Here is an 18,150-nt window from a genome sequence, read left to right as displayed (position 1 = left end):
TCTTTAATATAAACTCAGTTTTTCCCAATACAGGTAGTCCAAAAGTAAGTAAGTCACGTTTATAGGGAGCAGAATATAGTAGCATGTCGCCTAGCACACTTTGGAATGGAGCTATCAGGCAGCAACATCACTTTTTTGGCAGACCCTCCTCTTTTCATCATCAACCACCTCCAGAAAGATCAGCAAGGCAATATATCCACTAGAAGGCCTAGCATGACAAATACTGGCGTTCATACACAGATGAACAATTTTTGTCTAACTGTTGGACGGCCCATCTTCAAGCAATGCATCTAGTAGCAGTAGAATTACTATAACTGATGTACCAATGCACCACAGTGCAGTTTCTTTTCTTCCTAGTACTTTTTGTAATGTTGCCCAAGAGCAGCCGCTTCCTGTAACACCTTTTTGATTATAATATAAAGTAGTTGTTTAAAGCCAAAATGAAAAAAGAGAACTACTAGTGCATTTTATTAGTATCATTCATAGCGCAACAGATAATATAGAGCCCAGTGAAGTATGTTTCAGTTATGAAATTATCGTGCAAAATATTCAACGTTACAAAACTATTTTATCCCCATTAATTAAAAGATGGAACAAATAAAAATTATTAAAAAATTCAAACATAAAAATTGATAATACGGACAAACGTGAAAATAAAAATGAACCGTACTTGATTCAGTTTCACAATCTCTCGTAATATTTTTACTTTATCCCGTTTATTTGTTTCCCTTGTTCCATCATAATAAAAGGGACTATTTGATTTTTTTCCTCCTCATAATGAAATTTAAATGGGTTGGACTTTGGAGCATATTGTACATGGTAATTTTATGAAAGCAACACAAGAAGATCTCACATGAAAACGGTGCGTTGATATATTTTTGGGGGATTTGCATCTATACTCGCTTTTTGGGTCACGTTTTAACTTGTGTTCGCTTTGCAAAAATAATTGCAAGCGTACCCACTTTTTCACGTAACTTCAGCATACGGGGCTGAAGTAGCAAAGGCAATCCAAAATTTCAGCATTCTAGTAGACGGGCCTGAAGTAGCAAAGACAGTGCTGAAGCTTTTTTGTCCTGGATTCATTAGTTTTGTCATAAAGCTTTTTCAAAAACTTCAGCAGAAGATGCTGACGTTATTTAGTTCATTTGTAAAAATTTCAGCACTAAATAAGCTGAAGTTTTTTTTTTTTTTGTCCTGGATAAGTTTTTTCAAAAACTTCAGCAGAAGATGTTGACGTTATTTAGTTCATTTGTAAAAACTTCAGCACTATATAAGCTGAAGTTTTTTTTTGTTCTGGATAAGTGTTCTTTTTGTAAGCAAGATGTCTTCTTCCAGCAGTTACTCCAACCCTCCATGCGCCGCCTGCAAACTCTTGAGAAGAAAATGCTTGCCAAGTTGCATTTTTGCTCCTTATTTCCCTCCAGAGGAAAGTTCACAACCGTACACAAAGTATTTGGTGCTAGTAACGTAAGTAAGCTCTTGAATGAAATCCAACCACATCAGAGAGAAGATGCCTATGGCTGTGTTGGAGCAATTTCAGTTTTTCAAAAGCAAGTTATTCGCCTCCAAAAATAACTCGATGCCACAAATGCTAACTTAATGCGATACGCCAGTTATTGAATCAGGAGGAGGAACAGGTACACTAATTGGTTAAACATATGGAATGATGGTAGTATTAAATAGTTAATCATAATGTCTTTCAGTTGTTAATAGAAAAAGAAGAAGAAAACGAAGGAGGAGAAGGAGGAGGAGAAATGGACTGAAGTTGTTTAAAAATTGGGTACAAGTTAAAACTTTTTTAAAAAAATGGGTATAGGTTAAATGGGGGCGACAAAATAGGGCGCGTCGTGCAATTTTTATATTTTTTTAGTATTATCACTTGTAGCTCGCGTCATAAACTATTTATTTCGGTAGCCGAAAAAATGTATAAAATTTATATATTTTTTATATACACACACACACACACACATTTTTCAGCTATTATTTTGAGAGCGGTTATACAATGTCATTTTTCCTTTATTTATTTTTTTGTGTAGACATGGCGTGGGATAGTTACTTTTTAACATGGTATTTAGTTTTTATCCATTATTTTTAATGTTGAGCAAAAATAGACACTGCTCTATTAAAATTAATACGAAAAGACATTTTTACCCTTTCTTCATGAGTGCTTTGTAAATATTAAGGACATGGTATCCTTAATTTCATTGCACACATGAAGTTAAGGACGTCATGTCCTTAACATTTACACTACACATATGAAGTTAAGAACATCATGTCCTAAAGTTTAACAACGGAAGCTTCAAATATAGGACACTTTGTCCTTAATATTTACATAGTATTTATGAAGTTAAGGACATCATGTCGTTAATATTTACAAAACACTCATAAAGTTAAGGACAATATATCCTTAACATTTACACTGCACACATGAAGTTAAGGATATCATGTCCTTAACATTTACGCTGCACATATGAAATTAAGGACATGGGGTCCTAAAGTTTAACAGTAGAAGGTGCAAATACAAGTTAAGGACATTATGTCCTTAACATTTATATATATTGCACATGAAGTTAAGGATGTCATGTCCTTAATATTTATACTATATATATGAAGTTAAGGACATGATGTCCTAAAGTTTAACAACAGAACGTGTAAATATAGGACACTTTGTCCTTAATATTTACATAGTATTTATGAAGTTAAGGACATCATGTCGTTAATATTTACAAAACACTCATAAAGTTAAGGACAATATATCCTTAACATTTACACTGCACACATGAAGTTAAGGATATCATGTCCTTAACATTTACGCTGCACATATGAAATTAAGGACATGGGGTCCTAAAGTTTAACAGTAGAAGGTGCAAATACAAGTTAAGGACATTATGTCCTTAACATTTATATATATTGCACATGAAGTTAAGGATGTCATGTCCTTAATATTTATACTATATATATGAAGTTAAGGACATGATGTCCTAAAGTTTAACAACAGAACGTGTAAATATAGGACACTTTGTCCTTAATATTTACATAGTATTTATGAAGTTAAGGACATCATGTCGTTAATATTTACAAAACACTCATAAAGTTAAGGACAATATATCCTTAACATTTACACTGCACACATGAAGTTAAGGATATCATGTCCTTAACATTTACGCTGCACATATGAAATTAAGGACATGGGGTCCTAAAGTTTAACAGTAGAAGGTGCAAATACAAGTTAAGGACATTATGTCCTTAACATTTATATATATTGCACATGAAGTTAAGGATGTCATGTCCTTAATATTTATACTATATATATGAAGTTAAGGACATGATGTCCTAAAGTTTAACAACAGAACGTGTAAATATAGGACACTTTGTCCTTAATATTTACACAACATTCATAAAGTTAAGGACATAATGTCCTTAAAATTTACACAGTACCCATGTTTAGCATAAGGGTATTTTCGTCTGGACGGGTAAATTTTATTAAGCACTAGCTAAAGAAAAAATACATTTTAAACGATAGCTACGAAGTAAAGACATTTTTAATCTTATAATTTTATTAAGATTATAAGTAGTAATCATTAATTGAAACCAGATGTACAGGTAAAACTCACTCTAAAGCTGCCAAATTAAAGTCATTAAAATGATGCCATTACAGCTCATTGATGGGAAGCGATAGCTGCTTATGGGTCCAAATAACATTAAAAAAAATTAGTTTATATTCATTAATTGATTGGCCTTTTTTATTCACCAATTCCTTTTTTATATATAGCATTTGTACAGATTACAGACAAGAGGTGGAATATGAGAATACTGGAAAACAAGTAAAATCAGTGAAAATGTCTAATAATTGGGTCTTAGAAAAAGTATAAATCTAAATACTGGAGTATATATAGTATATGTTGTGCAAAAATTCATAATAAAGGACAAATTAAATGTCCCTCCACACGTGTGTTGGAAAACCAGCTGCTTTTTCTCTAGTATAATAATTGGTTGTACTTGCAAATCTTCTAATGTTTTCTTTACTAATTGAGTGTCTGCTCTCTCCTTTTTATCCAAACTGGCATTCCCCTCTTCATTCTTACTGTTGGAAAGTTGATAATGGAATCCTCCTCAGCCACCCACCTGCAATTATGATGTAATTTTTCATGCATGCTAATGTTGTCAAATTTGTCCCAAGCCCAAATAATCCGCCCAAGGTTGGGCGAGTTATTGACTCGCATATTTATTGAACTTAGTTCATCTTGACCCAACACATCTCAACCTATTTAAAGTTGGGTTGATTTTTAGCCCAAATTGATCCATGAGTAACTCTGTTAAAATATCTTTAAAATATTTTTTTGTTTGATACGTTATATATGGCCAAGAAAAGGAAAAAAATTTCTTATTTAGTAATTATATAATTCATAAGAAAATAACACATATTGAGCAAAACTTGATAAGAGTTGAGCGGGTTGGACTATGACCCAAATTTTAGACAATCTTGACTCAACTCATCTTAGCCCAAGTAATTTTTGGGTGGGTCATTTGACCAACCCAATTATTACCTCAACCTATTTTGATCCACACAAAATTGGTCCAACCCACCCACTTGACACCTCTATACAATATAATTAACAAAAATTTAACTTTTATTGTTAGTGGTTGTACAGTTCATAATTTCTCATATGAATATTGTGTCGAATAGAAAACTTGTGATTGGTAGTAAAATATCGATTTGAGACCTATCTCAATCTTTATAGAGTTTTCGAGATATTTTCTTATGAAGTTTTGTTATCTCTACCATCTATAACCGCTTCCGGTTCGATGGGCACCTGGCAAATATAAATCTACAGAAATTAACTTATCCACTTCCTGAACATTACTATAAAAATTGTTATTGAACATCCCGCAATAGTTTGGAATGAATAAAAAACAACTAGATCTCAGTGACAAACAAGCTAAATCAGCATATATTACTTTGGAGAGTTTAGGGTTGTGGTCAATTGGTATAATTAATTAAAATAAATCTACAGTAAAACGTACCTGAATTGAGTAGTAAAGTGGTGAAGGAAGATAGAAGCTTCAAGCCTCGCAAGGTCAAGCCCAGGGCACAACCTTTGTCCACCTCCAAATGGGGTGAAGTTACAGTTGTTCGTTTCCTTATTCTGTAATCATCATAAATATGTTTAAGATCCAGTCACTATCGCCATCTTTTATATTATCAATGTATATAAATTAAATCAAAGAAATAATTTTTCCATATTCTTTTTCAAACAAACTAATAAGGAAAATATGTCATCTTAATTAAGACAGAGGGAGTAATTTCTTTGTGCTTACTTGCCAGCGCCAAGGATTGAACTGGAATGGGAAATCATAGAGATTATTATCAAGATGGACTGATCTAAAATATGCCAAAGCACACCATCCTTTAGGAATTAAATATCCTTTTATTTCCACATCTTTCACTGCTTTCCTCATTACCCCTATTATTATGTTTCCCATTCTTAATGTCTCTGATATCACCTATAAAAAAAACCAATTATTCATCAGTTTCTTTATTATGACAAAATTATGTTTATTACGCCGAAAAGTTGGAATATTATCAATAACTTACGTTTCGTGTAAATGGTAAGGATAAATAATCGCTCCATACTAGTGTTTCTCCTTGCTTTTCTTTCAGCCTCTTTAATGTCAGGTTCTCCTCCTGTAAACCACCATGAAATTACAAAAAACTATAGTAATATAATTGAATGGAAATATAATCGCAATTGATCAAAAGAACTACAATCAAGTACGAGTCATTCTCATTAATCATTGTTAGCAATAAAAAAATGCGAAAAAAGAAAAAGGTGTTGATAAGTCAGTTTTTTGTCGTGTGATATATAATTTAACTAATATACACACAATTGGTGTATTTTAATCTGTTGCAACAGCATGCTAATTGCAATTATATGAACGGTGACATATAGTTATCTTTTAGATGACATAATTTATAAAGCAAAAAGAGGATAGCTCGTTGTACTAAGTTCCCATTTTGTGCAGGGTCTGGGGAAAGGTTGGATCACAAGCAGGGGCAGAGCCAGAGTTTTCGTCAAGGGGTGTCAAAATATAAATAATTAGATACATCGAAAAGCCAAAGGGAGTAAATGTATAGTAAATATACATAAAATTTAAAAAATTATCTAGCAATATAGTGTAATTTTCCAGCGAATGGGTGTCGCTTGACACCCCTTCGTTCAATGTGGGGGTCTATTGTACGCAACCTTACCCCTGCATTTTCTACAGGAGGTTGTTTTTACAGCTCGCATCAATGAGTTTCTGATTACATGACATCAACTTTACCAGTTATGCCAAGACTCCCCTTCAAATTACATAATTTTATAAAAACTAGATATTGTCGGTTAAGTTTGATACATATTAGTAACCTGAAAAATATAGTGATAACCTGATATAATGGATTAAATCGTACTAATAATGTAAAAAATCTTTGCTAAGAAAGTACTACATACCGTCAATTGTTGTAGGGCAGCAGGGCAATCTGAAAGGTATTTAATGGCAAGAGTTATAAGCACAGGAACTGAATCTTCTCCAGGTATCATCAAATCAATCATATTATCCGATATTAAATCATCTGTTAGTTCTTCACTTGTATCATTTAGCAAAACATCAGCCACATCTTCACTTACTGTTGAAACACTACTCCTGTCCCTCTTTTCTTGGATTATTCTTTGGATCAATTTCACCATTCTCTTTTTCGCCTGAAAAATAATAATTAGCAATTCAAGATTAATCCGTTGTACCATGAAAAAAATAAAATTTCGTTAATAATTTTTTCGTTTTGTCAAATATCGTTGTATTACGGGTGACAATTTGAGTCCAAATCCATTTAGTCCGTCTACCCCGCTCAAGATTGTTGAACTCAATCTATCTTGACCAAACGCGTCTTAGCTCATCTAAAATTAGGCTGATTCTAGCATAAATTGATCTATGAGTAATTTTGCTTAACAACAGCAACAACAACAACCCATTACCCCTATCCTGGGGTAGAGAGGCTGTTTCCAAATAGACCCCCAACATCCTTCCCTCCAAGAACTTCCCACCTTGCTCTTGGGGAGACTCGAACTCACAACCTCTTGGTTGGAAATGGAGGTTGATTACCATCAGAGCAACTCCTCTTGTCGTAACTTTGCTTAAATATCTTTAAAATAATTTTTTTTTTGATATGTTACATACGAGATACGACCACAACAAAATAAAAAAAAAGTCTTATTTGAATTAAGCAATTTATAAGAAAATAACATATGCTATTAATTAAAGCTTAATAAGAGTTGGGTGGGTTGGACTATAGTTAAATTTTAGCCCATCTTTACCCAGCTCATCCCAGTCAAGTAACTTTTGGACTGATCACCCGTCAATTTACTAACTCAGCTCATTTTGACCCGCCCAAAATAAACCCAAACATCCACCTGACAACCTACATAAATTAGCACAACTTGCCTGTAAAGAGCGGTGAAGTCTGCTTCCAGGAATATTTATTGGCAAAGACATAAGACCAGCAATGAATTCCTGAAATTGACTCTTTAAAAACTCTAATTGGTCACCTTGATCTATTCCAATCAATGCTTTGACTAACACTTGGAAAGCAATCTGAACGTACCAAAAACAAAAGGTTAAAGAAAAAACAAATCAAAGTTGAAATTAGACACATTATTATAACATAAAAATTCTTCAAACATAATTATTACAAATGACTTCACTTTAATTAACAAAATAATTCATCCAAAGTTAGCATAAACCCACGATTAAGGTCATAATCATTATTGTTCACTGTAGGAAAAGCATTGGACAACGAAGTGGTCGGACTATAATCGCCCTTTTACACACCTATAACATCACTTTTACCCTTCTTCACTTAGAAATGTCTAAAAAAAAACTACACGTAAAAAATTTAATTTGAAAATAAGACAAAGTAACTGTTATAACAGGTTAAAATGGTTAAATCTCTGCAAAACTAAGAAAAATATCGATAAGAAAAAAAAACAATTAAATAGGGAATAAGTAGGTATCAAGAATTCTTTTTTATTATTAGTGTAAGAATGTTTTACACGATATCCTTTGGTGACATGATGAATAGTATAAAAACTTATACATACTTACGGTGTATTTAAATTAAACTCATAAATAATTGGAAACTAACATTTTTAGCTTGGTCTTGGATGTAGACGGGGCAATTTTCATGCCATTTATTCATAGATTGTTGAACATACTTTTGCATGTCATGAGTAATCCGAGCTTTAACGTGAGGAGACTTGAAAAAAGCTCCAATGAGGCCATGGATTCTCCTTTGCAAACTTCCATTAATGAGCAAGATGGAGGATTTTCCCATGAGTTCAGTTAGAGATTTTGGATAGAAAGGCACAAAAGTCTTTGCATCACTTTGAAGAATACTTCTATTAACTTCTGCATCAGTTGAAACTATCGTCGGACTTCCAAATATATGTGACTTGAACACTTTTCCATACCTTCAAAATTTTCCAAAGCCAAAAATACGTAAATAACATTCAATTACATAGTAATTAATAGACTGGTCATAATGACCCAATACAGAAGATTTTAGTGTGTTTGGTACGACGGAAAATATTTTTGATGTTTGGTGGCCAGAAAATATATATTCTCCAATAAAACTTTCCTCGCTTTTTGGCAGAAGACTACTTGACACATATCCCAACTCTTAACTTCGTATTACCCTGACACTTAGACATTATTATCAATCTTTAATAATACGTAAAAAAAAAAAAATCATCGAAACACTAACCAATTTGCTAATATTAATATCAATATTTAGTAAAACGTTTTCCCAGAAATGGTTTCCACTTTCCAACTAAAAACTACACAAATGAGTTATTTTCTAAAATTATTTTTTGAAAAATGACTTTTGTCGTATCAATCACACTGAACAACATATGATTTAAATAAAACTTACATGCGACGACGCTTGTCCATAAAGCTTTCAGGGCAGTCAGAGCAGGCACAAGAAATGAACTCTAGGGTTTCTCCGATGAAAGGCCATCCAAGATTTCCCAAAGGAAGTTGAATTATGCTTGATCTTCTGTATAATATTGATGATGATGGTTTCACTCTACGGCTGATGATGAATTTCCTATGAAAAATAATGATTAATGCTGATATTAAGAAGAGGATTGGTACTGTTGCTAACAAACTCCAAAGGGTAATACTATCCATCTGAGAATTTTTTTTCCTTATGTTTGCTAGATCTTGGCTAATGATTTTGACAATGGTTTTGTAGATGTGTATTATTTATGAGTTGTGTTTGCACGTTGCACACGCTTTTGTGTATTTTTTGTTGTTTGGAGTAGGGTAATTGGTGGGGAGGGAAAAGCAGAAAGAGGGTTTTTTTTTTAGAATCTTATAATATTCCTAATAATTGGAAGTGTGTACTTGAGTTAAGAAGCTTTAGTTGGATGAGTCATGATTCATTAGTAGTTAATTGCATATAATATGGCCTCTAAAATCATATTCTCTCCAAATTAGCTAATATAGTATGAAATTAGCTTCATGCTAATTATCTTCTTGCTTGTCTGCTAGCTAATTAATTGGAGTACTTCATTTCCCCCACTCTTTCTGTTTTTTATCCTATTTTGCAATTTTACTGTGTAGACGAATCCAATAGTATGAATTGATCCCTCGGTGAAAAGCTCCTTGATTAAGTTGTTTTGTCTTTGTTGAGATTTGTATAATTATATTTTTATATATAATGTTAGTTAGTTGTGTAGTTAGTAGTGTTAGTTAATGGGTTAGCTCACCATTAGTTGTAATATGGAACTACACGTGTATACATTGAAATCAAAGTGAGCTTTCACTTTCCTAAATTCTGTTTCTCTCTCATGATATCTCACTCTCAGAACTCTTTAGAAGAACTCCACTGAAGCTCGATCTACTCATCATTATTCATAGTTTTAACATGCTATCAGAGCAAGGAAGCTCGTGCTCGACTAGGAGTCATCGTCTCTCTTAGTTTTCATCTACTAGTTTCTTTCTTTTGGATTTTATCTCAAGTTTGACCGTCAGTTTTCCTAGTCCATTCAAATTATAAAATTAAGAGTTGATTCTTCACATTCCACCTGAAATCGTGTGTGACGCAACAAATTTATCTCCTTATGTTGTACTAGATCAGGAAGATGCATCTATTGGTGATACCAGTGTCCAAGGGTATTCAAAACCGAACAAAAATCGAAAATCGGACCGTAAAAGTGGCTTAATAGCTTATTGGTATCGGGTTATCGAATTGACAAGTGGTGAACGTAATGAAATTTATTATTAACGGCTTATCAGTTTGGGGCGGATTATTCAATTTTCTTATGGGATAAACCGTTAACCCGTTAAAAAATTTTATATTTATATATTTTATCCATATGTATATTAATTTTCAGTATAATCATCATCAAAATGTATGCATTAATTGGAAGCTTTAGAAAGCCAAGAAGTATGCAATACTTTACCTTGGATACAGTAAGAGCGGAGTTTCATTGTTTTTTTAAGATGTCTAGACAAATACTACCATTACTGTTGATGTTTGGATGGAATACTTTGGTTTTGAAAGCAACCTACAAAATGAACAAGCCAAAATAAAGTAATGTAGAAAATCCAATCACTCGAACCAGGTGCCTTGAGACAACTAAAGAATGACGAAATGCGCAAGTAAACTGCTTTTTGTTGGTATTTACTAGTAACACGAAAGACTAAAATAGGCCTATGTAATACATATTTAAATAGACCGATAAACCGCCCGATAATAGCTAAACCGATAATGATTCGCCTGATATCTTATTGGGTGGCTAGCAGATTAATATATTTAAAATCTGATAACCGATAAGCCGAATAGTTAAGAGTAAATAACTGTCCGATCCGCCCGATAAGCGGCCCTACCAGTGTCTTTGTCGCGACGAGCACCGAAATTAATAGATCCAAGCGATCCCCTCTATCTACATCTGTCAGACAACCTTGGAGCGATGCTCTCCTCAGTTTCTTTCAGCGGAACTAGGTATAGATCTTGGAGGCATAGTGTTATGCGAGGTTTGCCTGTAAAAAATAAATTAGGGTTTATAAATGGGGAGTGCAAATCACCAGATCCTCAGTCTCAAAGGTTTTGTCAGTGGGAACTATGCGACGATATGGTGACGTTTTGGATCCTAAATTCACTCTCCAAAGACATTACGGACAATGCGGAGTATGCTAATAATGTTGTCGAACTATGGAGAGAATTGGAGGATCGTATGAGCAAACTAATGGTGCTAGGATATACCAAATCTAGAAGGAAATTAACCATCTGTCCCAGGGCGTGCTGGATATTACAAGTTATTACACTAAGTTGAAAAAGATCTGGGAAGAGATAAATACCTAAGTAAGAAAACTCATTGTAGTTGTACTTGTACCTGTGGTGCTACGGAGAACATGCATAAGGCGGAGCAGGACAGGAGATTGATACAGTAACTCATGGGACTTAATGAAGTATACACTGTCATTCATGGAAGTATTCTTATGATGAATCCGCTGCCAACTCTTGCACAAGCCTTTTTACTGCTTATTCAAGATGAGAAGCAGAGAAAGATCAAACCACATAACCAAATGTCCCTTGAGTCTACTTTCCTAAATGTTAACACATCAAAACCTGGTACCTACAAAACAAGTTACTCTGCCAATAATAATTCCACTGAAGGCAATAGGCCCCGACCATTATGTGACTACTGTAAAAGACCGGGGCATACCAAGGACAAGTGCTATAGAGTGCACGGGTACCCTCAGAGCTTTGGCCATTCACACACTCAAAGTTCAAGTCCAGGACAGAACATGAATCAAGCTACAAAGTTTAACAAGGGAAGGAGAATAGTAGCCAGTGTGCAAGGGGCCCCATATGATGCAATGCCGACTAGAAAGGATGGGTCAGAAGATGCATATAAGGTTGAGCAGGTCAATCTCTCTAAGGAGCAATATGGATGCAACACTTTTAGATTGGGACATAAGGAAAGAGTTCCAACTTTGCAAACCCTGTCAATGGTGATGTGAACTTCGCATGTATAAATAGTCTGCACCTTTTCTATTAATTTTGGTAAATTGTCTTGTAAATGATTCAAAAATAAGGCTGACTCTTGGATATTAGATTCAGGAGCCTCTAATCACATGACCTTTAATATATTTGTACTAACTAATATTGTAACCCTTTCATATCCCTTATTAGCAGTCCTTCCAAATGGATATAAGGTTAAAGTAACACAAATTGGAAGTGTGCATTGGTTACCAAGATCATTTTGCACAAAGTCATGTATATACCATCCTTCAAATATAATCTCATATCAGTTTATTCCTTAACCAGTTCAACTCATCATAGCATTGTTGCCTTTACTGACAATATTTGTTTTCTGCAGGCCCCTTCAATGAAGAGGCTTCTGGAAATTAGTAAAGCAAGTGATGACTTATATCTTCTGTGCCCAAAGTGTTTGAGGAACAACTATCCAAGCTCAATAGTAAATAATTCAATTACTAGTTCTACTTTTTCCACCTGCTGCACATACAATTCACACTGTTTTCATCACTATACTATAAATAGTTCACTGTCTAGGGATAATTTTACATCTCATTCAATTGTAAATACATGTTTCCCAAATAATAAAGTGCAATCCCCCATTGTGAATATCATGAGTTCTTCTATCTCCCCAAGTAATGATATGAATGTGTTGTGGCATAACAGACTAGGTCATGTGCCTTTTGCCAAGATGAAGGGAATATCTAATATCTCAGCATCATTTTCACAAAAATAGCCTTTTATCTGTTCTGTCTGCCCAATAGCAGGACATGAGAGATTGCCATTCCCAGAAAAATCCACCAATTCCACCAAAATCATTGAATTATTTCATGTTGATCTCTGGGGTCCCTACCATGTGCAAACCCATGATAATTTCAGACATTTCATTACAATGGTTGATGATTATAGTAGGTCCACCTGGATTCACCTACTAACCAGCAAAAGTAATGCCACGTGTGTCATTGAAAGTTTTGTATCAATGATTGAAAACCAATTCAACACCACCATTAAATTTATAAGGTTAGATAGTGGTCTAGAGTTTAACAATACAGAGGCAAGTCAGTTCTTTCTTTTTAAAGGGATCCTCTACCAAAAGATATGTCCCTATACACCACAACAAAATGGCATAGTGGAGAGAAAGCATAGGTACTTGTTAGAAATTGCCATAGCCCTCTTACTTCAGTTAAAACTACCTCTCAGATATTGGGGTGAATGCATCATATGTGCAACCTATATAATAAACAGACTGTCATCTTCTCATCTCAAGGGCAAGTCACCCTATGAACTCTTGTACAACAGAAAACCTACCTACTCTCATATGAGGAGCTTTGGTTGTTTGTACTACCCCACAGTACCCAAGGTCCATAAAGATAAATTTGAACCTAGAGTCACACCTCATATCTTTATTGGATATCCTTACGGGGTAAAGGGGTATAAAGTGCGTGGCCACTAAGAAAACACATGTATCTAGAGATGTAGTGTTTAATAAAAATGTCTTCCCTTTCACGATACTACTTCCTTCCCTTCTGTTCTCAAGTCTATTCCTTTTTATTGATCATGTGTCAAGTGACAATAAACAAACTCAAACTAATGAGCAAAATGATAAAGGGGTTCCAGATGTTACACATCCAGATCTGATATCTGATCCATCTCCCTCACCACACTCTCCTAACACTGTAGATTTACCTATTCCAGACATTTCACCAAATAATTCACCAATAAGCTCTATAAGAAATACATCACCTGAGCATATTTTGCAACCAAGATAATCTCATAAACACATAAAGTTCTCACATACATGAAGGACTATGTACACAAATTACCTCAACTGAAACCAAATATTAGTGAACATAATACCACTAGTACCAATGATCAAACTACCCATTTTCTCTTAATGCCTTATTTTTTCTCTACCACTATATACGTGCTGAGAATCTAAGCCAGGACAACCAGTACCTTGTGAGAGGTGCTTGCAGTGATAAAGAGCCTATTTTATATCAAGAAGCAGTTGTGAATTCTGCCTGGAAAGCAGCCATGATACAAGAATTTGAAGCATTGCATGCCAATAACATCTGGGAGCCAATACCACTACCAGTTGGGAAACAAACACTAGGGTGTAAGTGGGTGCATAAAGTGAAACATAAGGTAGATGGTAGCATAAGAGAGGTTCAAGACTAGTTTGGTTGTGAAAAGTTATACCCAACATGCTAGAATTGATTACATAGAAACATTCAGCCATGTGGTAAAAATCACAACAATGAGGGCCCTAATAGTTGTTGCAGTCAAGAAAGACTGGGGCATATTCCAATTAAATGTAAATGCCTTTCTTCACGGGGATCTCTATGAAGATGTATATATGAAAGTGCCACAAGGCTTAGTAGTAGACAGTGGAAATCTGGTATGCAAACTTAAGAAGTCCTTATATGGTCTCAAGCAAGCAATTAGACAGTGGTATGCCAAGTTGAGTGAAGCACTATGTTGCAAAGGCTACACTCATTCCATATATGATTACTCACTTTTCTACAAGAAGACAACTGAATCAACAATATATGCGGCAGTATATGTAGATGATATGGTCCTGACAGGAATAAACAAAAAGGAGATAGATGAGCTGAAGGCATTTCTACATAACAGCTTCAAAATCAAATACCTGGAAAACTACACTACTTTCTAAAGGAGTACAACTGTACGGATTACAGTAGCCTTCCCTCTCCACTTGATCCAACAGTGAAGTTGAAAGCTAAAGAGGGCACTACTTTGATTGATCCAACCTATTACAGGAAACTAATTGGGAAACTGAACTTCCTTACCAACACAAGGATGTACATAGCTTATAGTGTACAACACCTTAGCCAATTCATGCAAGATCCCAGAGAACCCCACTTGAAAGCAGCTTTTCACTTACTCAGGTACTTGAAGTGTGATCCCACCACGGGGAACTTCATGTCACATGAGCCAAACAGTAAAATCAAAGTTTATTGTAACTCTTACTAGGCTGGTTGCCCAAACTCAAGGAAGTCCGTCAGTGGATACATAATTCTATTAGGGAATAGTCCTGTGGTTGGAAATCCAAGAAGCAGGAGACTATTTTTGTATCATCAACGAAGGCAGAATACAGAGCACTCAGAAAAGTAGTAGGAGAGTTGGTATGGTTATGCCGATTACTTGAAGAAGTTACTGTGCCTTTTGCTAAACCTGTAGAAGTTTTTTGTGCTAGCCAATCAGCTCTACACATAGCTAGAAACCCTGTGTTTCATGAGAGGACTAAGCACATAGAGGTGGGCTGTCATTTTGTAAGAAGCAAGCTGCATGAAGGGTTGATTTCACTCCACCATATTGCAACAAGCAATCGGCTAGCTAATGTTCACACCAAGACCTTAACAGGAGTAAAGCATACAACAATATTGGGCAAGTTGGCAGTGTGTACAACACCTTCAACTTGGGTGGGAGGGGGTTATTGAGACTTGTATAATTATATTTTCGTATGTAATGTTAGTTAGTTGTGTAGGTAGTGTTTGTTAGTGGGCCAACTCAGCATTAGTTGTAATGTGGAACTACACGTATATATATTTTGTACTATACTTAGAAATCAAAGTGAGCTTTCACTTTCCTAAATTTTGTTTCCGCTCATAACCTCTCACTCTCAAAATTCTCTAGAAGAACTCCATTGAAGCTCCAGACCGAGCTTCAAGCTCATCATCATTCATATTTTTAACAATCATTCATCTAAATCGAGAAGAGCTATATCTTACATACAGATTAATGCATTTGTCGATACGTATCGGATACGTGTGTCTGCAAAAGATCCGATACAAACACCCCAAGCTTCTTTTTTTTGGTTAAATTTTTAGTATTTTTTTACTGGATCAACTCGAATTATGTATACATATATTACACCCGTTCGACACAAGTACGTTAGGGCAAATAAAAGGATTCACGTAGAACGTGTGATCTAGAGATACCCATGCTTTGGCCAACAACCGTAGATAATAGAGTGGACAATTATTGGGTACTACTACTATTTTTGTTTGGCTCTATAGCTTATAGGCCATAGCTATTTACTAGAATTCTCCGAAAGTGAGAAGGATTAATTAATTAATCTCTAGGTAAATCATTGACATCTATTCTTGATTCTGTGTGGATCTCTTTGGACTCTGTACTTACTGAGAATTGTGTGATATAAATCCAGTGATTACTCACCAACGTCCACTAATCATTAAAAGAGTCTAGGCATATGATTGTATGGGAAGGAAAGAAGGGTAGGATAGATCCTACTACGCCACAATTATACACTAATTAATTTCTTTTTTTAATTATTATACACTAATTAAAATGTTAAAAGTAGTGGCCAGTACTAATCTGCTAGCCGCTTGTGTGTGGAATGGGTCAAACAATACAGTTGCATCATGCATGGTCAAGAAGGAAACCTCATATACCACCCCCATAAGGCCAACTACTCCCTTTCTCTTTAATCAAACAATTTATAAAATACCCACAAGAAGGAATGAAGAAAAAGAATATCTTATTAAATGGTCCAAAACATGTAATAAAGCTAAATCAAATTCTTGGTAGGTACAAAGAGAAGTTTATTAAGGTATATATACTCTAATAAGTATTTTCTCCGGTCCACTTTAATTGATTTTGGCCTTTTGTGTGGCTTACAATATATATTTGATTTTTTCAGATATCAAGAAGGAGTTAACTTTTTTTTTCCAAAGTTACCCTTGGAGTAAAGAGTCTAGGGGCTAGGAGTATATGTTATGTTTCCAATGAATAAATTAAGGTTAGCATGGTCAATTATATTAATGTTAAAAGGTGGATTCCTTAGGGTAAAAACAACCAATAAATCAATTAAAGTGGACCGAAGGGAGTAGTATTTTAGTAACAAAAAATAATATAAGTCCCTACGCTCATGATGATATAGGAGGCACAATATTTTGGATGAAGCGTCCCCTCTTCAGCCGAGCACAATTGTGCTTGCATGTGAGTTTATTTTTCTAATTAGAAACCTAATTACACTTTCGCTTTCATAATCATCATATTCATACCCCACAAACCATGGCCAAACTTCTCTTCTAATCTCATTCTCCGCCAATCCTTTCTTGATTTATACGTTTCTGATTAGTAAGTAATTAAGCTATCCTAGAATATATTGATTAATCAATAAGGCTTGAGATTTGAGCGTTCAAACCTCATAAAAGGAAAGGTGTAGGACTACCTAATCTTCTTTCCTTTTTTCTTCTTTTAGTACTTTATTGTAATACTCATACTCATATATATATTTAGAGCCCGTTTGGACATATAAAAAATTTAATATTTTTTAAAATCAGTGTTTGACTATAAAGTTTTCAATTTTCACATGAAGATAATTTTGGAATTCTTTGAAAATTTAAAAAACTTCAAAAAACTGTTTTTCAAAATTTTCACTCAGATCACTTACAAAATTCAAAACAACCCAAAATTATATTCATGTCCAAACACAATTCTAATTTTCAAATAACATTTTCACTTTAAAAAAATTCACTTTTTTTTTGGAATTTTACAATTCTTATGTCCAAACGCCAGTTAGTTATATATATATATATATATATATGCATGTGATTTTCTGCATATCCCTTTGACTGTTACGAAGCAAGTAGGAGTATTTGATATGTTTATGACCCACATCGACTTTGGCTTTGAATATTTAACATTAAGTTCCATGCCCCAACATTAATTCCTTCTTTGCATGATTGTTCAAATTGCCTAACTGATTTTTGTTAATAATCATAGTGTAAGCGTGTGCTTCATCCTATTGTCATCATTCCATTAACTTCTTTAGATACGTTTCTTTTAATAATTGTTAATATATAAATCAAATCTTAGCTTGAAAATGCTGGAGAATATTTCTTCTGTACTAGAGTATCTCGTTGATGCAACTATACTATTATTGGATCTTTTCTCGTGATTAATTAATAGAATTCTTGACGGCAGTTATTGATTCGATATGCATATTGTGGGATCTCTATAGGGAATGGACAAGTGGTGTTGCATTCCTCGCCCAAACCACGCACATACATCTTTTTTTA

The 18,150-nt window shown here is 34.4% G+C and overlaps 1 protein-coding gene across 1 annotated transcript; it reads right to left on the bottom strand.

The window, feature by feature from the left end:
• Positions 1-3,800: 3,800 nt before the first annotated feature.
• On the bottom strand, positions 3,801-9,356 carry LOC104213362 (3-epi-6-deoxocathasterone 23-monooxygenase CYP90D1). The gene is made up of 8 exons (XM_009762862.2): positions 8,966-9,356; positions 8,180-8,504; positions 7,480-7,629; positions 6,492-6,740; positions 5,597-5,686; positions 5,320-5,505; positions 5,026-5,147; positions 3,801-4,125 (listed from the first exon to the last, which is right to left on the bottom strand). The coding sequence occupies exons 1-8, from the start codon at positions 9,223-9,225 to the stop codon at positions 4,026-4,028; spliced, it is 1,482 nt and encodes a 493-aa protein (XP_009761164.1). The 5' UTR covers positions 9,226-9,356; the 3' UTR covers positions 3,801-4,025.
• Positions 9,357-18,150: the final 8,794 nt, after the last annotated feature.

Source organism: Nicotiana sylvestris, chromosome 3 (assembly GCF_000393655.2).
Source record: "Nicotiana sylvestris chromosome 3, ASM39365v2, whole genome shotgun sequence".
In the NCBI taxonomy this organism is placed as follows: domain Eukaryota; kingdom Viridiplantae; phylum Streptophyta; class Magnoliopsida; order Solanales; family Solanaceae; genus Nicotiana; species Nicotiana sylvestris.
This window is presented reverse-complemented; position numbering and strand designations above follow the sequence as displayed.